The sequence below is a fragment of the Salmo trutta genome, chromosome 10, assembly GCF_901001165.1.
Source record: "Salmo trutta chromosome 10, fSalTru1.1, whole genome shotgun sequence".
NCBI lineage: Eukaryota > Metazoa > Chordata > Actinopteri > Salmoniformes > Salmonidae > Salmo > Salmo trutta.
Window position 1 is genome coordinate 35,075,797 of NC_042966.1, and position 21,618 is coordinate 35,097,414.

A 21,618-nucleotide genomic window follows, 5' to 3' on the forward strand; every position below is an offset into this window, starting at 1 on the left:
ACTGAGGACCTTATTACTGATGAATGTGATGTTCTGGTGCCTCTAGGATGATTCAGAAGGTTGACTGAGGACCTTATTACTGATGAATGTGATGTTCTGGTTCCTCTAGGGCGATTCAGAAGGTTGACTGAGGACCTTATTACTGATGAATGTGATGTTCTGGTTCCTCTAGGGCGATTCAGAAGGTTGACTGAGGACCTTATTACTGATGAATGTGATGTTCTGGTTCCTCTAGGGCGATTCAGAAGGTTGACTGAGGACCTTATTACTGATGAATGTGTTTGTTTTTTATACCATGTTCTACTTTCTGCTTGCATTTTGTATTTATATTTTGATGTGTGTATTTTCTGTCATTTATGTAATTCATGGCTGGTCTGTAAAAGAGACCTTGGTCTCATCATGACTCCCTGATCAAATAAAGTTTAAATAAATAAAGCTGGTAAATTGGGAGCATATTCAGTGTGCAGGCCTCTCTGTTATTTACAAGTTTACTTCTTTAGTCCAGCACCTACGTTTTTAAGGATGTTCGTAAGAAAACAAACATTTGTATAGACTGTGTAATGAGTCTGTACCTTTGTCATAGCAGGTACCTAAAGTGGTAGCAGGTAGCAGGTACCTAAAGGTACCTACATTTTCACCATGTTTATCAAAGAGTCAAATCTCAGGAATGGAGAAAAAAACATTTCTACAGAGTCAGTGACAAGTTTAACTATGCTGACATCTTAGCCTCAACTGAAATCAAACACCATCAATCATCTGAAAAATGTTGACCATTATTTCACTCCCATAGAGGGAATGAGAGAATATCACCAGAGGAACAGTTCTCCCTTTGTGCTACAGTCTTAGAAAAAAAGGTGCTGTCTAGAACCAAAAAGGGTTCTTCGGCTGTCCCCATAGGAGAACCCTTTGAAGAACCCTTTTTGGTTCCAGGTAGAACTCTTTTGGTTCCAGGTAGAACCCCTTTGGTTCCATTTAGAACCCTTTCCACAGAGGGTTTTACATGGAACACAAAATAGATCTACCTGGAACCGAAAAGGGTTCTACCTAGAACAAAACGGGGTTCTCCTATGGGGACAGCTGTAGAACCCTTTTGGAACCTTTTTTTCTAAGAGTGTACACCAATACAATAACATTCGATACCCATAGATAAACCACTTAGACTGAATCCTTACCATTTCACAAGTGGGGTAGGATAACCCTCGACCGTACAGTATAGTTTCACAGGAGTGTGCTCCCAAACGGTATGGGATCGGAGTGTGGTCAGGAATTGAGGACCCCTGATCATAGACTCCTCACGAACGTACTTCTCAACCATCTTCTTCCGCACCTGAAGACAATATAGACATGTGACAGTATATGAAGCCTCATTAAGTTTTCTTCAATATCCTTTTCACCATACTGAGCCAAGCCGAGCTAAGGCGACCTATACTGCGCTGACCTGGTTATGCATCCACCATACAGATGTAGGATCTTAATCTGAGCCAGTTTGCTACAACAGGAAAATAATCCTGCAGCAACAGGACATTTCAATTATTACATGGATTATAATTAATGGATAAAAAAAATCATAAGGGGAAATCAAGTCAGCAAATTGAAATTACAAACTTCAGAAGACTTTTTAAACCTCAAATACACTACAAGTTTTACATTTCCTGCATTGCAGGAAAATTCTCCTGCAACAGGGTGATCAAATGAAGATCCTACATCTGTAGTTGCTCGAACCGTACTAGAGAGGATAATGTGAAAAGAAAATATCGGAGCCTGTACAGTACGGTTTGGCTCAATATGGTGAAAAGAGAACAAGTCTTGTGCAAATCTGATACTAAATATTTCCGCTCGTCTTTTTCAAAAGACATTTTTAATTATGGTGACATCTCCCAACAAGACAGATAAGGACCTTACCACTCCCTGGATTCTTGTTTCTTGTTTGTGATGATAATCGTCCTCCACAACCTCAGAGCTATATAAACAAAACAGACATAGTCAAAGCATAATTTACAAAAGGTAAAAGCATGAAAGTACTGGAATTCCAAGTTCACTATTTGTTGGGCGTTTACGAAGTCAACATAAACAAGTGTAAGCAGCTAATTATGTTCAAGCAAACAAGCATTTAGGACCAAATCTACATTAAGTAAGGCTCACCGCAGTGAAAAGCATCCAAGCACAACAAAAAACATCTATGTTAAGTCTAACCATAACAACCATAACAACTAAAGGATGTGCCATACATACAGTAAGCATCTTTGCTACATTTTAATAATCAGCTCATTGCTGAGTAAATATTGTTGTAAAGCTAAAAAGCACTTCATTTGCATCAAAAGCCCTCTCTCTAATAAAATCTAATCACATATTTAGCAGATGTTATTGCGGGTTTTGCAAAATAGCTTCATGTTGACAGTATTCTGATTGCATTTCTGTCAGATTATCTAGTGTACTATTTCTTGGGGATGAATCATCGGTCTGTGCATACCTGAGAAAATAATCATACAAGTGTCCACAGGTAATATAGATGATCAGAGATTAAAAAGATGAAACAGGGTACGATCCATAGACTGTATGGTACAGATGTAGGATGTTAATTTGAGCCAATTTGATACGGCAGGAAAATAATCCTGCAGCAACAGGAACATTTTAATTATTATGTGGATTATAATTAATGGACATTTTTGAATAGGTTGATACATTTTTCGTAAGGAAAAATCAAGTCTGAGACATTACATGACCAAAAGTATGTGGACACCTACTTGTCGAACATGTCATTCCAAAATCATGGGCCTTCCCCAAACAGTTGCCTCAAAGTTGGAAGCACAGAATCGTGATTCATCACTCCAGAGAAGCGTTTCCACTGCTACAGAGTCCAATGGTGGCGAGCTATACACCACTCCAGCCAACCCATTTCATGAAGCTACAGATGAACAGTTATTGTGCTGACGTTGCTTCCAGAGACAGTTTGGAACTCGGTAGTGAGTGTTTCAACCGAGGACAGACGAATGTTACACGCCACGCTCTTCAGCACTAGGTCAGCACAGTCCCGTTTTGTGAGCTTGTGTGGCCTACCACTTCGCAGCTGAGCTGCAGTGCCACGTTGAAAGTCACTGAGCTCTTCAGTATGGGCCATTCTACAGCCAATGTTTGTCTATGGAGATTGCATGGCTGTGTGCTCGATTTTATACACCTGTCAGCAACAGGTGCAGCAGAAATAGCCAAATCCCCAAATTTGAAGGGGTGTCCACATACTTTTGTATATATACTGTATTTCAAAGAGGAAATTACAAACTTCAGAAGCCTTTTCAAACCTCAACTACACTGCAAGTTTTACATGTTTTGCATTGCAGGAAAGTTCTCCTGCAACAGGGTGATCAAATTAAGACCCTACATATGTACAAACTAATATGAGAGTCCTGTCTCTAGTACTGACACTGACTTTTTACATTTTGTCATTAAGCAGACCCTCTTATTCTGAGCAATTTACTGACTTTATTGTCCCCATGGGGAAATTTTGTTACAGTGTCATATACACGTTTAAAGTGGCGTTTAAATACAAAACAAAATTGACAATACAACTTTCATAACAGTTACATAACAATAAAACATTTTTAAAAAGACTAGCCTGCTGACCTTACTGAGTCGTTAAGAACATTAGCCCGAGCTATTTAGGAGGGATATCACACCTGGCACAAATTATTGTTTAGTTCTGTTTTTCCTGCTGAGGGGTGCCCTATACCTGCGCCCAGATGGGAGTAGTTCAAAGTCCGGGTACAGGGGGTGGATTGAGTCTTAAATGATTTTGTGAGCCTTGGGGTACCAGCCTTGCTGGGCCTTCCAGCCTTACTGGTACCCCATGGGAATCGAACCCACAACCCTGGTGTTGCAAGCACCATGGTCTACCAACTGAGCCACTGTCAATACACAACGCACAAATAAACACACCCCTCGTTGAAATCAAATAAGTTAAAGGTGTATTACAGAGAAAACCGTTCATTGTACATTTGCTGCATTAGCAGCAGCTAATGGGTATCCATAATAAATACAAATACAAATTGCAAGACAGTGTAGCATGTGTCTCCAGTTTACAGAAGAGTATGTGATCCAGTGATGTAATAGCAGTAGGATGGTTGCATAGTTACATGAGATTAGGCAATTAGCAGGGAACCAGCCTGTTAGTGAGTTACAAGTGCTCTCTCCAGGTGTAAACTTACCCACTGTTAAAAGCCCAGCTGAATACACTAACTGCCATTTGAAACTGTACACCCAGGGCCAGATATACTTTATGTATTTACACCAGTGCTTTATCCTCAGAGGGGAATAAAGACCAGAAACAAATAGTAGAGGAAAAACAGTTAACTGTCTTAATTTACATTGAATCTAAATATGCTAAATAAGCTCTACCATTTAAATGCATTATTCGCTCTGGTAAATAGCAGGTGCAAATTATACTCCTGTACAAAAATGAGTAAATCTGGCCACCAGTTTCCAAACCACATGGGCTACATTTACACAGGCAGCATAATTCTGATCTTTTTTTTCACTAATTGTCTTTTGACCAATCACATCAGATCTTTTCACATCAGATCTTTTTCAAAGCTGATCTGATTGGTCAAAAGATAAAATTAATGAAAAAAAAGATCAGAATTGGGCTGCTTGTGTAAACGTTTCAAATGAAGCATAGGATTCCTATGGGCCCATCTTCCTTACCTTGTATACTGCTTTGCTACAACCTTAGACTGTGCACTGTGGTAGTCGTGGCTGATGTGTACGTGCTTGTGTCTGGCAACTGTTGCAGCCATAGTTGATTGCTTTTAATGACCTGTGATTGAAATGACGAACACACATACTGTATTATATTGGCTAATAGTAATATAATGGCTACCCATACACATATAGTAGTTGTATGACAGCAACAAACCATGTTAATGTAGTTTTACAATGCAATACAACGGATCCATGGCTCTTCTGGCTTTTTGATCCACTGATGCATTTCAAGGCACAATATCCAGTACAATATGCAGTACAGTATGTCCTTAGGTATTAGCACAATGAGACAGATATTCACTAATTTGTTCCCGTTGGAAACGACAGGCTGTGGTCTATCTTGGTTTAGTTGTAAAAATCTTTGGTATTAGTGCCTGTGAGGTTACAGACACTGGGGGTCAAATTCCATCAAACCTGCACTGCAAGGGGAAACATTGTGCCTGTTCTGATGTAATGGAACAGTCCGAGTTAAGGGTAGGAGAGATAACACCTGTTCTGATGTAATGGAACAGTGTGCGTTATGGGTAGAAGAGATGTCCCCTGTTCTGATGTAATGGAACAGTCTGAGTTATGGGTAGAAGAGATAACACCTGTTCTGATGTAATGGAACAGTGTGCGTTATGGGTAGAAGAGATGTCCCCTGTTCTGATGTAATGGAACAGTCTGAGTTATGGGTAGAAGAGATGTCCCCTGTTCTGATGTAATGGAACAGTCTGAGTTATGGGTAGAAGAGATGGCCCCTGTTCTGATGTAATGGAACAGTCTGAGTTATGGGTAGAAGAGATGGCCCCTGTTCTGATGTAATGGAACAGTCTGAGTTATGGGTAGAATAAATGTCCCCTGTTCTGATGTAATGGAACAGTCTGAGTTATGGGTAGAAGAGATGGCCCCTGTTCTGATGTAATGGAACAGTCTGAGTTATGGGTAGAATAAATGTCCCCTGTTCTGATGTAATGGAACAGTCTGAGTTATGGGTAGAAGAGATGTCCCCTGTTCTGATGTAATGGAACAGTCTGCATTATGGGTAGAAGAGATGGCCCCTGTTCTGATGTAATGGAACAGTCTGAGTTATGGGTAGAAGAGATGGCCAAATGAAAAGTAAATTCATTGGGGGTTTAAAATTAGAGGGTTGGTGTGTGTGTGTGGGGGGGGGGGGGGGGTGCTTAGAGCTAGTTAATGGCAAATAAAGGTTCCATGAATGTTCAGTTATTCCAGTTATTCATACAATACAGCAATCTGAACGTCATTAAGACACTTATAACATATGAAGAGGTTCAATGTATATTTCACAGATGATATGGTGATAAATAAAAACATACAAACCCATGAAGCCTATTGCTGTAGCTGATTGAATATTAACAGACACAAGAACAATCTGAGCACTTGCAAGTTGTTTAAGTGGCAGGACATAAACTTATGCCTCGATCACACCGACAGTGTCATTGCATTTTGGTACACCAGAAGTACATTCATTTCCAATGGGATGCTGCGTTTGCCTTGCAGCATTACGCTGCAGAGGCAGTTGCAGTGCGTTCTGTGTGGTGCGTACATTGGATTTATCTAACGTATGCGTCAAACTGTATGCGTAGATGGCTTGACAGAAAGCAGAATGGTAGCAGGTAGCAGAAGCAGAATGTTGAACTTTTGTTGCACACATATCCAGATGATGCTGCGCACCATTTTGCGTAAAACACTGTAGGTGTGATCAAGGTGTTAGTTTTAAATAAGTTCTTTGAATATGGACATAGTTGTAGGCCTATGGCAGCCTTAAATTCCCACAATCCTACACAGTTGCATAATGCATGTCAACAATTGGAATAGATTTACAGTCAAATAACAGGAATTAGCTTTTTGACTTTTCTATCCTATTCCCTATATTCATGTATCTGCCAGGTTGAGCTAATTTATAGTTAGAATACTTCTCAAGTATAAAGCAAAAGTGCTTAACATCAGACATTCAAGCACCAGATATATCAACCCGTGACACTTGAACTCCTGAGCCACATTTCTCTGCATATAGCAGGCATATACTCAGCTCTTTTTATAGAATGACTTTTAAAAGTCCATATAAACTGATGCATCCATTTATTAGCATGCCATCAGAGCAACATTATGAGATCAATAATATAAGTCCCCAAAAATATTAAAATGAATATTGCTAGATAATATCCTTTTATGTCACGTCAAGGTTTAGGCAGTAGGCACTAATTAGATAATTGGACTAATACATCTCCACATTCCGATATAACCAAGTCCCAAGCGCACATTTCTCAAATCAGCACCTGTCGGAAAAATCAAGGAATCTGTAAGGGAAGGCAATAATAGGCCTGACTTACCCCAAGAGATTACTGGAGTTGAAAGCAGAGGTGGGTCAGCCGTAACACGCTTGGAAGTCACTCGCTGAGGAAAACAAAAAATGACCCACAGAGTGCAGCAACTCTCAGCATCCCATTTATGGATAGGCATATGACTATATATAGCTTTTACATGAACCCTCAACATAATTTCTTACTTGCAGAAGGCTAGGCTACATATCATGCAGTGTCGGTGCTTCTTTGCTCACTGTATAGGTTATAAAACATTTATTCCAGTTTGCAATATTTACAAAATTTGGCCTGAGCACGTGTCCAGTTTACTATTTATTTAAATAATGTCATACTTCTTTCAACTCTAGCCTCTATTTCATGAATAGGCCTACGCTACAATTTTAAGAATTTCAAATCATTTTAATATTTATATTTATTTTTGCGTTAGGCTATCTTAACTTAATGCATTCTTGCTTTGCTCTATGCTCAACTGAAGGAACCAAGACGGCATCTTAAGACAACCCCTGAAACCTGAACTGTAGCCAGCACTATTTTTAACGGGAGATTGGGTTAAGAGACAACAGTGTATATGCCTAGGCTAGGCTATTCCTGCCAATAGCCCCAGAGCAGAGGCAATGTCACACAACTTGTTAGCTTTATGCAAACATTATTAATCTATTAGTTAGCTTAAATTAAAACAATAACGTCTCATTCATAGCCTTTTGTCATAAATAACATTGTCAAAAAGGTGTGCAAATCCTGCCCATCTGTTATAAAAATATTAAAGAGATAAATGCAATTGCAATAAACATTAAAACGTTTTTGTGTGTTGTTTTTAATTTAACTGTGTGGCCCAGTGTAATGTCATGATAGAAGTCTGTGTTTAATATTTGTGGCGAGTATGCGCGCCTGTGGTGTATATATGGGTCATGGCTAGATGGATTACAGTTTATTTCAAATTGACGTCTAAGGTTTACTTGTTTTGCATTTTAGCTAACCCAAACCCTTTTCCTAACCTTAACCTAATTATCCTAACCTGCTGCGTAAATTATCCTAAACAGATACGAAAAGTAAAGTCTGGTAACTACCATACAGGCTGCCTGCTACAAAGATACGTGTAACGCCCCACCAAGCAGACTGTCAACCAAATTCAGGTTGTGCTGCGTCACAGAGTTGCTAAACTAATCCTCACGCAAATCCCTTCTCAAAGGCAGGGTACGAGTCGAGAAACTCGCCTATTTTCCTCTAAAGTACGTAATCTCACGATTCCAAAGCTATACGACATTAAATAGAACACATGAATTATCTCACATCTCGGAAAAGATTTGTAATGTTGTACTTCTTGTTCACAACATGCGTGTTAATGTTGGGTTTTTGAGTTTACGCCCAATTGACTCCATTCACTCCTTGAAGGGGTGATCTTGTCCCAGAATTCACCGCGCGGCCCATAGACGACGGATGGCCAACGTACACAATGGACCCTAATACATTTCTAATGGAGTTTCCCATCTCCTCAAAAGTATTGTAACGACCCTGGGTTTATAAGAGCGGATATCGACTCTGCCACTAGAGCAGGCATTTGGGGCACAGTCGATAGCGCGCTGGACTTCGGACTAGACCTGCTCCTTGCTGTTTCATTACATTGGTGTCAGAAGGTGTCCGGTGTCAGAAGTTGCCTGCTACATTGCACTTCTCACATGATCTTGCGTGACTTCAATGTTCCCTACGAGACTGTGCTCGGGACACTACACGACACTTCGATAGGAAGTGATTTTTGTAGCATTGGAAGGATAGCATTTTCGTTATCATAACCCTAAAAGGTTATCATAACCTTCTTAAATTCTCCTAACCTGCTATGGAAAAGTAATTTCGGTATCGAAGTGTCGTAAAAAGTGTTTCTCCTGACAGGAGACTGTGAGACCAGTTGTTATTATTGCGTAAAAGTAGATTCCTTAATAGAAAATGACTAGAGTAAAAGTGAAAGTCAACCAGTAAAACACTACTTGAGTAAAAGTCTAAAAGTATTTGGTTTTAAATATACTTAAGTATCAAAAGTAAATGTAATTGCTCAAATATACTTAAGTATCAAAAGTAAAAGTATAAATAATTTCAAAATCCTTATATTAAGCAAACCGGACAGCACAATTCTCGTTTTTTATTGATGGGTGGACAGGGGCACACTCCAACACACAGACATAATTTACAAACAAAGCATTTGTGTTTAGTAAATCTGCCAGATCAGATAGAAGGGATGACCAGGGATGTTCTCATAATAAATGCCTGAATTGGACAAATGTCCTGTACTTTTGGGTGTCAGGGAAACTGTATGGAGTAAAAAGTACATAATTTTCTTTAGGAGTGTAGTTAAGTAAAAGTTGTAAAAAATAGTAAAGTAAAGTACAGATACCCCCCAAAAAACTACTTAAGTAGTACTTTAAAGTATTTTTTAATTAAGAACTTTACACTCAGCTCTGTTGCATGAAAACAATTTCACACTTTCATTATTATAGGCTACTACCAGAGACAGTAGAGAAAGCGAGACATCCACACATTTTTTCAGTTTAGAGCGTGGCTATTCTGGTCTACTTATTGCCCCTGCCACCCTGAAGGGCTGCCCGATATCTCACTGGCTATTTTTTTCTGGTCGGGCGGGGTGGGTGGGGAGAGCTGGGAAAGGACAATAAATAGACCAGAACCATTGGTCTTACACGGTAAAGCAAGCTCGCGTGAGAGAGGAGACGCCTACTTACACAGACAGGAACCGTGAAAAAATGTCCAATGGTAAACTTCCTGAGTAAGACGTCTTTATTTATCCACCATCTTTTCTACTGCCAGACGTCGAATCGTAGTGGCTATCTAATTTTAAACCATAAGTGATACTAATGAGATGTCATATTGCTCATCTATAAAACAATATAAATATTTCCTCATCTAAATGGTCCTTCCAAACTTCTAGTTGTGTATACACCAGGTTACTGTAGCAGGGTTTTATATCGATCCACAAGAACAAAAGAACAAAACACAGGTAAGAACTTGTTGTGTCACTCGTAGACTATATTGAAAATGTACCCACATAGTGAAGGCTACGTGTAGCCAGCTGGAGACAGTGTTTGTGAAATAATGACAGTAACCCATAGCCTTCTATTGTGAAAGCTCAAGTTGCTCTCCCACAACGACGGTTTACACAGAGTTGCAAAACAGGCTCGATTATTTGACTTGACAGCAAACCGTGGCGCTGATGGGCGCAAATATCAGCTCAATGATATTTGGCAAGCACCAATGTAAGAACCACACCATTTAAACCAATGTAGCCTATAACTGTTATTACAAATGCTATATCGACTAAAATTAAACAATTTATATAATAGGCTAAAAACATTTAAGTCAAGGGCGAAATTGTGGTGAAGGTATTGGAAGAGAATGGTACTTTTTTAAAACGCATTTCCTGCAATTCTGTACAGTTTGACATGACTTATCATGCCTCTATGGAGGAGTATATGGATGGGGTATTTTGAAAACACAATATAAGTGGAAGGAGAAGTAGTCACTATCAATAATGAAGGTATTTCAAGGCAAATATTAAGAAGACGTAAAATATGAAGACTGAGTTGTATTATAATGATCCATCCATTGTAAGGACCGACGCTGGAGTAGAGAAGCAGGTACGGGGAGTCAAACATTTAATTGGAACAGACATGGAACGAGACAGGACCAGCGTCAGCACAAGGACATATGACAATCAATGCTGAATTGTCTATATATATATATATAAAATATAGGTGAGGTAATGGCAGAGGTGATTGAGTCCAATAATCGCTGATGTGCGTGACAGGGGAAGGCAAGTGTGCGTAATGATGGTGGCAGGAGTGTGTAGTGCTGGGGAGCCTGGCGCCCTCGAGCGCCAGGGGGGAAGAGCCAGAGCAGGTGTGACACACATGCATATTACTTTATATTAAGAAGAAACAAAAGATGAAGACTGAGTTTTATTATAGTTGGAGTTCATCTACCTACAGTTGAAGTCGAAAGTTTACATACACTTAAGTTGGAGTTATTAAAACTCGTTATTCAACCACTCCACAAATTTCTTGTTAACTATAGTTTTGGCAAGGTGGTTAGGACATCGACTTTGTGCATAACACAAGTAATTTTTCCAACAATTGTTTAAAGATTATTTCACGTATAATTCACTGTATCACAATTCCAGTAGGTCAGAAGTTTACATACACTAAGTTGACTGTGCCTATAAACAGCTTGTAAAATTCCAGAAAATGTCAATGCTTTAGAAGCTTCTGATAGGCTAATTGACATCATTTGAGTCAATTGGAGGTGTACCTGTGGATGTATTTCAAGGCCTACCTTTCAACTCATTGCCTCTTTGCTTGACATCATGGGAAAATCAAAAGAAATCAGCCTCAGAAAAAAAATTGTAGACCTCGAAAAGTCTGGATCATCCTTGGGAGCAATTTCTAAATGCCTGAAGGTACCACGTTCATCTGTACAAACAATAGTACGCAAGTATATACTTGAAATGCATTGTTGGTTAAGGGCTTGTAAGTAAGCATTTCACAGTACGGTGTGTTGTATTCGGCACATGTGACAGAACATTTGATTTGATTTGAATTCAATTGATTGGACATGATTTGGAGAGACACACACCTGTCTATATAAGGTCCCAAAGTTGACAGTGCATGTCAGAGCAAAAACCAAGCCATGAGGTTGAAGGAATTGTCCGTAGAGCTCAGAGACAGGATTGTGTCAAGGCACAGATCTTGGGAAGGGTACCAAAACATTTCTGCAGCAATGAAGGTCCCCAAGAACATCATTTTTAAATGGAAGAAGTTTGGAACCACCAAGACTCTTCCTAGACCTGGCCAAACTGAACAATCGGGGGAGAAGGGCCTTGGTCAAGGAGGTGACCAAGAACCTGATGGTCACTCTGACAGAGCTCTAGAGTTCCTCTGTGGAGATATGACAACCATCTCTGCAGTACTCCACCAATCAGGCCTTTATGGTAGATTGGCCAGACGGAAGCCGCTCCTTAGTAAAAGGCACATGACAGCCCGTTTGCAGTTTGCCACCAGGCACCTAAAGACTCTCAGAGTGCTCAGGACCTCAGACTGGGGAAAAGGTTCACCTTCCAATAGAGCAATGACCCTAAGCACACAGCCAAGATAGCACAGGAGTGGCTTCTTGACAAGTCTCTGAATGTCTGAGTGGCCCAGCCTGAGCCCGGACTTGAACCCAATCAAACATATCTGGAGAGACCTGAAAATAGCTGTGCAGCGACGCTCCCCATCAGGATCTGCAGAAAAGAATGGGAAAAACTCCCCAAATATGGGTGTTCCAAGCTTGTATCATTTAAAAAAATAAATAATAATGTTTTAAACCTTTTATTCAACTAGGCAAGTCAGTTAAGAACAAATTCTTATTTTCAATGACAGCCCAGGAACAGCAGGTTAACTGCCTTGTTCAGGGGCAGAACAACAGATTTTTACCTTGTCAGCTCAGGGATTTGATCTTGCAACCTTTCGGTTATTAGTCCAATGCTCTAATCACTAGGCTACCTGCTGCCCCAATTTAATAACCTAAGAAGACGTGAGGCTGTAATCGCTGCCAAAGGGGCTTCAACAAAGTACTGAGTAAAGGGTCTGAATACTTATGTAAATGTGATATTTCTATTTTTTATTTGTAATTAATTTGCTAAAATGTCTAAACATCTGTTTTTGCTTTGTCGGTATGGGGTATTGTGTGTGTGTGTGTATTTATCAGGGAGAAATAACAATTTAACCCATTACAATAAGGCTGTAAAGTAATACAAATATATAGAATATATAGAAAAAGTCAAGGTCTGAATACTTTTTGAATACAGTGCTCTGACCTAATGAGAATGGCGTGGCCAGGTAGGGCCCCGGGGCACCTACCTCCAGCGGGCTCAGATTTTTCTGCAATTCTACACATTTTGCCATGGGGCAGAGAGAAAAATAATTATTAATTCAAGACATTTTAACTTTACGTTTTTTTAATGAATTTCAAAAAAATCCTAACAATATAATTCCACTTTGACGTTATGTATATATCAGTGATACAAAATCTAAATGTAATCCATTATTCAATTCAGGCTGTAAAACAACAAGATGTGGAATAAGTCAAGGGGCGGGAGTACCTTCTAAAGGCACTGTATATACACTACATGGTCAAAAGTATGTGGACACCCATATACTATGGGTGTCCACATTCCAAATTAGTGGATTCGGCTATTTCAGCCACACCATTGTTGACAGACGTATGAAATCAAGTACAAAGCCATGCAATCTACATAGACAAACACTGGTAGTAGAATTGCCCGTACTGAAGAGCTCAGTGACTTTCAACGTGGCACCGTCATAGGATGCCACCTTTCCAACAAGTCCGCGTGTCAAATTTCTGCCCTGCTAGAGCTGCCCCGATTAACTATATGTGCCGTTATTATGAAGTGGAAAGTTCTCAGAGCAACAACGTCTCAGCCACGAAGTGGAAGGCCACACAAACTCACAGAATGGGACCGCCAAGTGCTAAAGCACGTAGTGCATAAAATATAATCTATCCTCGGTTTCTGCAATCACTACCAAGTTCCAAACTGGCCCTGGAAGCAACGTCAGCACAATAACTGTTCGTCAGGAGCTTCATGAAATAGGTTTCCATGGCCGAGCAGCCGCACACAAGTCTAAGATCACAATGCACAATGCCAAGCGTCGGCTGGAGTGGTGTAAAGTTCCCCGCCGTTGGACTCAGGAGCAGTGGAAACGTGTTCTCTGGAGTGATGAATCACGCTTCACCATCTGGCAGTCCGACGAATCTGGGTTTGCCCAATGCCAGGAGAACGCTACCTGTCCCAATGCATAGTGCCAACTGTAAAGTTTGGTGGAGGAGGAATAATGGTCTGGGGCTGTTTTTCATCGTTCAGGCTCCTTAGTTTCAGTGAAGGGAAATCTTAACGCTACCGCATACAATGACATTCTAAATGATTCTGTGCTTCCAACTTTGTGGCAAGTTTGGTGAAGGATCTTTCCTGTTTCAGCATGACATTGCTCCGTGTACAAAGCGAGGTCCATACAGAAATGGTTTGTTGAGATTGGTGTAGAAGAATTTCACTGGCCTGCACAGAGCCTTGACCTCAACCCTATCGAACACCTTTGGGATGAATTGGAACACCAACTGCGAGCCAGGCCTAATCGCCCAACCTCAGTGCCTGACCTCACTAATGCTCTTGTGGCTGAATGGAAGAAAGTCCCCGCAGCAATGTTCCAACATCTAGTGGAAAGCCTTCCCAGAAGAGTGGAGGCTGTTATAGCAGCAAAGGGAGGGCCAACCCCAACTTAATTCCCATGATTTTGGAATGAGAGGTTTTATTTTAAATAAATTATTGTGGGGGACGAATCAACCTTTTCTGAATATCCCCTGTGGTAATTCCACCTATGATATAAGTGGCATATACAATTGACGTTTTAGGTGTTATAATTGTAAGAGTTAGCCTACCAACAAATATATTAGGCCTACAGATCATGTCAATCCAGCTATGGTCCAAAATCGACCTATCCTAATGGAATGTTTTCTTTGTTTCAGCGTAAACATGACATCTTTGGCGCTTGTTGTCCTGCTGTGCCTTGGCTGCGGTCTGATGTCTTCCTCATTCGTACTCGCGTCGCCGTAAGTACTGGTAGGCCTGTCTGTCTGGTTAATGCACTGGTAGGCGTATCTGTCTGGTTAATGGCCTCTGCATCAAGCCCTTCATTCCAATGTAAGTAGTGTTTTTGAGACACAACAGCCCATAGGTCAGCGATTCCCCCAACCTTCCAAACCCAGGACACTCTAACCACAAGGCCACTGAGTTGGTGTCATTCCGTAACAGGTCTCAATGCAAATTAAAGGCCATTAAATGAGTGAGGCACTTTGATCATGCTAATGTTACTATTTTATTGAATGTAACTCTGCTTTATTTCAGGCATATGTGGAGTAAGTTGATCCTGACTCAACACTGGCCAAGCACATTTTGCAGTGTAAGCTACTTTATTGTTTCATAGCATAATAAACTCTACGTATCATGTGTTGATCTGATTGTATAATTGATACGGTGGCCATAAGTTTCCAGATGTGCCACCTTGTATGACGAAATAAACATTTTGATTTGCAGATGGAACACTGTGATCCCAAATATGACTACTGGACTTTGCATGGACTGTGGTAAGGATGACTTAATAATATTCAGTAAAAATAAAGCACTGAAGATGCTGCCTTTGCCCCCAACCCAATCATCATGGTTTCTGAATTTGAGTGACAAGATAAACTGTTGTGGACTCTGTTATCTTTGTACACATTTGACCAATATCTGTGTCTTACAGGCCAGATAAAGGCCAGGAATGCAATTCATCTTGGCACTTCAATGTAACTCTAATCCAGGTATGTTCTGCTGGGGGAAAAAAAACATACATTTTGCTTATTCGTGACAAAAAAAAATCATTTTGAAGTTAAAAGTCAAGTGTTTCTAATTTAAAAAATTACGAGAAATGTTTGATTGTGACTATGTTTTACAGGACCTACTTCCAGATATGCAGAAGTGGTGGCCGGATCTTATAACTCCAGCATCCTCTGAATTCTGGTCTGTTCTAATTTTCTGTTTTGTATAAATACTTTACTCCAGGTCATTGTTATATTTTCAGGTAAGAAGATTTTTCTAAACAAATGTTTGCACATTTGATCTTCTATTTACAGGCAATATGAATGGCAAAAACATGGAACGTGTGCTGCAAAAGCAGAGTCCCTAAACAGTCAACACAAATACTTTGGCAAAGTCCTGGAGCTGTATCACACGTTAGACCTTGATGGGTAAGTGTACTGAATTAACAATAGAGTATCCTCATGAAACATATGGGATAATATATGGTCTATATACCCTGAAGCCTGATTTATGTTTCTACTAGTTATTTATAAATTCTTTGTATGTCTTCAGAGTGATGAAGAAATTTAACATTGTGCCCTCGGAGACGTACTACGCTGTAAGTACATCATTATTATTACATTACCAAGGACAATGGCATTTTGCACTGATTCAATTGCTGTATGTTTAAAGTTAGACTTAAAGAACGGCAAGTATTTCTGCGTGATATCAAGAAATATACTATGCTGTGTTAAATGAAACCCTGTGTTATGGGAAACCCGCCATAGTTTTTAATTTACTCCAAGTCATTTGACTTACTGTTCCTGTTTACAGATGTAGTATCTTGATTTGAGCCAGTTTACTACAGCAGAAAAATAATCCTGCAGCAACGGGAAATGTGAATTATTATGTGTAATTAATGTACATTTTTGTAAGGGTTGATACATTTTTCGTAAGGGAAACTCAAATCAGAAATGTAAAAGTGGAAATTACAAACTTCAGAAGCCTTTTTAAACCTCAAATACACTTCACATGTTAAAGTTCTTGCATTGCAGGAAAGTTTTCCTGCAACAGGGTAATCAAATTAAGATCTTACATCTGTACTTAGCTACTGTCAGTGAAATGGCTCAGATGTGTGCATGCGTCCAATAGCATGTGATGAATACTCATGATTAAATGTACTACTTCTGTGTTTTTAGTTTGACCACATCGAAGGAATCATTCTCAACTTCTACAGTGTGAAACCAAAAATTCAGTGCATTCATCCAAAGGTATCATGTTTTTTAAATATTTTTATTATGGTAAAATGCAAACTCAAGCACAACTAGTTATTGAATTTGCCTACAGGTTTTCTTTGAAGAGTAGAGGATTATGTGGATTGCATACAATTTTGTATTTAGAATACATTTCCTTAATCATTCTACATAAATAGTATTTGTTTCACACAACTAAAATGTTAAATCACGAATCCTAACCCTGAATCGAGAATGTATCACTAAGTTATTTCTTGTTCACAGGGTGGGAAGGTGCAAATCTTGGGCCAGATCGAGATCTGCTTCAACTCAGACTTCCAACTTGCCAACTGTGAGCATTCTGAGACAGACACTCTGAGACTAACTGACTTCCTCAATGTTAAGGGTACAGAGTTTAGTGTATGTGACCATGCCACACCTGTCTACTACCCTCCCCTTAAGGGGAAGCCATCAATGTAGTGGCTAGTGAGGTCTGGTTACTCTATAATCAGTCATATCTCACATGGAACATACTCTTCCAAAAATGGTTCTTCGGCTGTCTCATAGGAGAAACATTTTTGGTTCCAGGTAGAACACTCTGTAGAAAGGGTTCTACATGGAACGCAAAAGGGTTCTACCTGCAACCAAAAATAGTTCTTCAAAGGGTTCTACTATGGGGACAGCCGAAGAACCCTTTAAGGTTCTAGATAGCACCTTTTTTTCCTGAGTGTAGATACAAGGTTCTACTAAGTGTGAGTTAGCTCAGAAATACTTTACTAAAGTACTAAAAACACAACTGTTTCCAATTGAATTTGTCGACTACTATTTTGATGTGTTTTCTGGCATTCAAACTTAAAATTGTACTCTTTGATTCTTAGAAGCAGGTTGATCATGTTTTAACTCAGGGAATAAATCAGCTTTTAATGATAACATTCCTGAAGACCTATACTTCCTATATAATGCTTTATAAATCTTTTATACACAAATGGCATGCTAAGAGTGATATAAAAGGTCCTTAAATCTTGTGCTTTACCAAATGTGCCATACAAATATATAAAAAATGTTTTATTGTCACATACAACAAATCGGTACAGTGAAATGTGTTGTTTTACAGGGTCAGCCATAGTCAGATCTTTTCCCTTGTCGCCTCAGGTATTTGAACCAGCGACCTTTCGGTTACTGGCCCAACACTCTAACTGATCATAATAACCCTAATGCCACCAGTAATGTAGTATGACATTTGCTTTTAAATTATTATTTAAATTGTTTTAAAGTATGGTCCTACTTTTTGTCAAACAAAATCTAAAGTTTAATGCACAGTTTATGAAGAAGTCTGTTCACTGCTTCCATTATTCTTGAAATATGTTTTGATGTAAAAAGTGTTGAATAATTAAGATTGTGTATGGTTGTGGTTAAAACGCATTGGTTTACATTAGTAATGCCATCTCCATAATTTGATGGAATGATGATCATGATTTAATCAGATATAGTTATTGTATCTGAAACTGATGTTGTTTCTGCTGTTAAGTTAGTTAGATTTCATTTCAGTTGTGGGATAATCTTTGGTTTTTAATGGTGGCTTTATTTGATATGGTTCCGATCCTCTGTAATTTTTACGGACAATTAATTAAATACATGTTTCTATTGCAGCAGTTGTACATACTCTTTACCCCTACAATTTGCATTTTAGTGAATCCAGGTAACTAGTGTAATGTGTAAGTATGCACATTCAACTACATGCCACAAGAGGTCAGGAAACGTCTACACAACACCAATGGCCAACAGAGGCAGTTTACCTGTCTTACATTATCTAGCATTGTTCAGTCTGTTACAATAAATCACACATTTAAAGAAATGTTATATCCACAAAAAGTATTACATGATATAAAACTCCATGTCCAGGCACTCTAATGCTGATGAGTTTGACTTAAAATCATGTATATTTATTGTCACACACTCTTCACCAACTTAACTGCAGATGTATAGTCAGTTTATTAGAACAAAGACGATGATTACTACTCAATCGTAACTGTCTCCTGAGCAAGAAGATGTCTAAATCATTTTTGTTAATGAAAGCTATTTACTATAGTGGTAGAATAGCAATGCTGGTGGTGTATAGGCTAGTTATCCCATACAGTCATAGTGGTAGAATAGCAATGCTGGTGGTGTATAGGCTAGTTATCCCATACAGTCATAGTGGTAGAATAGCAATGCTGGTGGTGTATAGGCTAGTTATCCCATACAGTCATAGTGGTAGAATAGCAATGCTGGTGGTGTATAGGCTAGTTATCCCATACAGTCATAGTGGTAGAATAGCAATGCTGGTGGTGTATAGGCTAGTTATCCCATACAGTCATAGTGGTAGAATAGCAATGCTGGTGGTGTATAGGCTAGTTATCCCATACAGTCATAGTGGTAGAATAGCAATGCTGGTGGTGTATAGGCTAGTTATCCCATACAGTCATAGTGGTAGAATAGCAATGCTGGTGGTGTATAGGCTAGTTATCCCATACAGTCATAGTGGTAGAATAGCAATGCTGGTGGTGTATAGGCTAGTTATCCCACACAGTCATAGTGGTAGAATAGCAATGCTGGTGGTGTATAGGCTAGTTATCCCATACAGTCATAGTGGTAGAATAGCAATGCTGGTGGTGTATAGGCTAGTTATCCCACACAGTCATAGTGGTAGAATAGCAATGCTGGTGGTGTATAGGCTAGTTATCCCACACAGTCATAGTGGTAGAATAGCAATGCTGGTGGTGTATAGGCTAGTTATCCCACACAGTCATAGTGGTAGAATAGCAATGCTGGTGGTGTATAGGCTAGTTATCCCACACAGTCATAGTGGTAGAATAGCAATGCTGGTGGTGTATAGGCTAGTTATCCCATACAGTCATAGTGGTAGAATAGCAATGCTGGTGGTGTATAGGCTAGTTATCCCATACAGTCATAGTGGTAGAATAGCAATGCTGGTGGTGTATAGGCTAGTTATCCCATACAGTCATAGTGGTAGAATAGCAATGCTGGTGGTGTATAGGCTAGTTATCCCATACAGTCATAGTGGTAGAATAGCAATGCTGGTGGTGTATAGGCTAGTTATCCCATACAGTCATAGTGGTAGAATAGCAATGCTGGTGGTGTATAGGCTAGTTATCCCATACAGTCATAGTGGTAGAATAGCAATGCTGGTGGTGTATAGGCTAGTTATCCCATACAGTAAAGCCTTTGATCTTTCCTCTTGACAATTTACCTTGTGTGTATGACATTTATTGGCTGTTGGAGTACATGAGACATTGTGCTTTTTACAGACCTGAACCTCGTGCAAGGCATGGAAACATACTGAAGAGCTTCATCTGTTAGTGGCCGGTGGTAAGTAAAGCTTATTTTTGCAAGAAGTATTTAAACTTTTTTAAATAAAAGGGATTTATCAAAATCCTGGGACAGAATGTTTAAATATACACACAATAACTTGTCTAACTTACATGTCATCATAGTTGAGTGTTTCCCTTGCAAATGTGAACTGCAATTGACTCCCTGACCCCAAAATACAAGTTTTAATTTTGTATTATGGGCCTTGGCTGTCAGATATAATGAATATTATGTGTGGCGCAATCAGTTTTATGTAAGCTGTTGTTGTAGGATAAGAGGAAAGCGGTTATAGCAGGGGTGTAAAACATACGGCTGGCGACGGGTTCCAATCCGACTCGTGTGTGTGTGTGGTTTGAGTATTTTTAATAAAATAATATTTTATGGGTGGTGTTATGGACACAATCTACTTTAAAATGACTAAAACAAAATCGAAACTGTAGAAATTATAATGGTTCTACATTCATGCAGTTTCTGTGTCCAGCTCACTAATAATAACCTAAATAAAACTAGACAGTAAAGGAGCACTGAAAATATAACCAAATGCAGCCCCCGGGTAAAATTAGTTTTACACCCCTGGGTTATAGTGTCAATGTGAAATCTCATTTGCCAAGAACAGGAAACATCAAATCGGTGTAGGGGGAGCAACAGCTGCCTCAGTTGCTATTAGACACACACAGTGAGATCCATGCATCACTCCTAATGTGGTTATTGAAGTCGCTTAACAGTGGGTAGTCAGGTTGATTCTTCCTGACTGAAAACTCTCAGCTGCATCACTGTTACCCAATTGGTAACCAAGCCCATTTGAAATACATTTCATTCCTCTCCTCTCCTTTTGAGGGGTTAAGTGTCTTATGTCCTCAGGTCAATGGAGACCGCATGGGATAGTCACCCACACAAGAGCACTCATGGCCTCATTCCTCAGCTCCTCTATAGCCAGGGTGGTTTCCTCTTGGTAGAGGTCCTGAGTCAGACCTCCTCTATAGCCAGGGTGGTTTCCTCTTGGTAGAGGTCCTGAGTCAGACCTCCTCTATAGCCAGGGTGGTTTCCTCTTGGTAGAGGTCCTGAGTCAGACCTCCTCTATAGCCAGGGTGGTTTCCTCTTGGTAGAGGTCCTGAGTCAGACCTCCTCTATAGCCAGGGTGGTTTCCTCTTGGTAGAGGTCCTGAGTCAGATCTCATCTTGGTAACGGTCCTAAGGCAGATTTTTGTTACGTTACAGCCTTATTCTACAATGGATTAAATAAAAACAATTCCTCATCAATCTACACACAATACCCCATAATGACAAAGCAAAAAATAATGTTTAGATTTATAAAAAATAGGTTGTTTACATAAGTATTCAGACCTGTTGCTATGAGACTCGAAATTGAGCTCAGGTGCATCCTGTTTTCATTGATCATCCTTGATGTTTCTACAACTTCATTGGAGTCCATCTGTGGTAAATTCAATTGATTAAACATGATTTGGAAAGGCACACACCTGTCCGTATAAGGTCCCACAGTAGACGGTGCATGTCAGAACAAAAACCATAAAATTTTTCAATTCCTC

At 39.6% G+C, this 21,618-nt stretch overlaps 4 protein-coding genes across 8 annotated transcripts in view; 3 read left to right on the plus strand and 1 right to left on the minus strand.

Moving 5' to 3' along the window:
• The window catches only part of LOC115201620 (myomesin-2), a 39,460-nt gene extending 32,279 nt beyond the window's left edge, over window positions 1-7,181 (minus strand). For both annotated transcript variants that reach the window (XM_029765397.1, XM_029765396.1), the window contains exons 1-4: window positions 7,089-7,181; window positions 4,696-4,807; window positions 1,903-1,960; window positions 1,173-1,327 (exon numbers count right to left, since the gene is read on the minus strand). In XM_029765397.1, the coding sequence (XP_029621257.1) occupies window positions 1,173-1,327; window positions 1,903-1,960; window positions 4,696-4,787 (305 nt within the window). In that variant the 5' untranslated portion in view covers window positions 4,788-4,807; window positions 7,089-7,181. The remainder of the gene's footprint in view (window positions 1-1,172; window positions 1,328-1,902; window positions 1,961-4,695; window positions 4,808-7,088) is intronic.
• A 2,563-nt stretch (window positions 7,182-9,744) lies between these two features.
• LOC115201624 (ribonuclease T2) lies at window positions 9,745-18,352 on the plus strand. Of its 3 annotated transcripts, XM_029765409.1 has the most exons (11): window positions 9,745-9,852; window positions 10,015-10,083; window positions 14,661-14,744; window positions 15,040-15,094; window positions 15,229-15,278; window positions 15,437-15,494; window positions 15,629-15,693; window positions 15,807-15,920; window positions 16,045-16,090; window positions 16,671-16,742; window positions 16,989-18,352. In XM_029765409.1, exons 3-11 carry the CDS (start codon window positions 14,668-14,670, stop codon window positions 17,181-17,183), a joined length of 732 nt encoding a protein of 243 aa, XP_029621269.1. In that variant the 5' UTR covers window positions 9,745-9,852; window positions 10,015-10,083; window positions 14,661-14,667; the 3' UTR covers window positions 17,184-18,352. The 3 variants fall into 3 exon arrangements, with proteins under 3 accessions (XP_029621269.1, XP_029621266.1, XP_029621267.1); XM_029765406.1 differs by lacking the exon at window positions 10,015-10,083 and having other exon boundaries at window positions 9,763-9,852; XM_029765407.1 differs by lacking the exon at window positions 9,745-9,852 and having other exon boundaries at window positions 9,859-10,083.
• Window positions 18,353-18,742: 390 nt separating this feature from the next.
• On the plus strand, window positions 18,743-21,359 carry LOC115201623 (uncharacterized). The gene is made up of 2 exons (XM_029765405.1): window positions 18,743-21,180; window positions 21,231-21,359. Exon 1 carries the CDS (start codon window positions 18,752-18,754, stop codon window positions 19,943-19,945), a length of 1,194 nt encoding a protein of 397 aa, XP_029621265.1. The 5' UTR covers window positions 18,743-18,751; the 3' UTR covers window positions 19,946-21,180; window positions 21,231-21,359.
• Window positions 19,990-21,618, plus strand: part of LOC115201621 (ribosomal protein S6 kinase alpha-2) — a 58,973-nt gene continuing 57,344 nt past the window's right edge. The window contains exon 1 of one of the 2 annotated variants that reach the window (XM_029765400.1): window positions 19,990-20,072. The gene's annotated coding sequence lies outside the window, so the exon portion shown is untranslated. The remainder of the gene's footprint in view (window positions 20,073-21,618) is intronic. The other variant, XM_029765401.1, reaches the window with a different exon arrangement.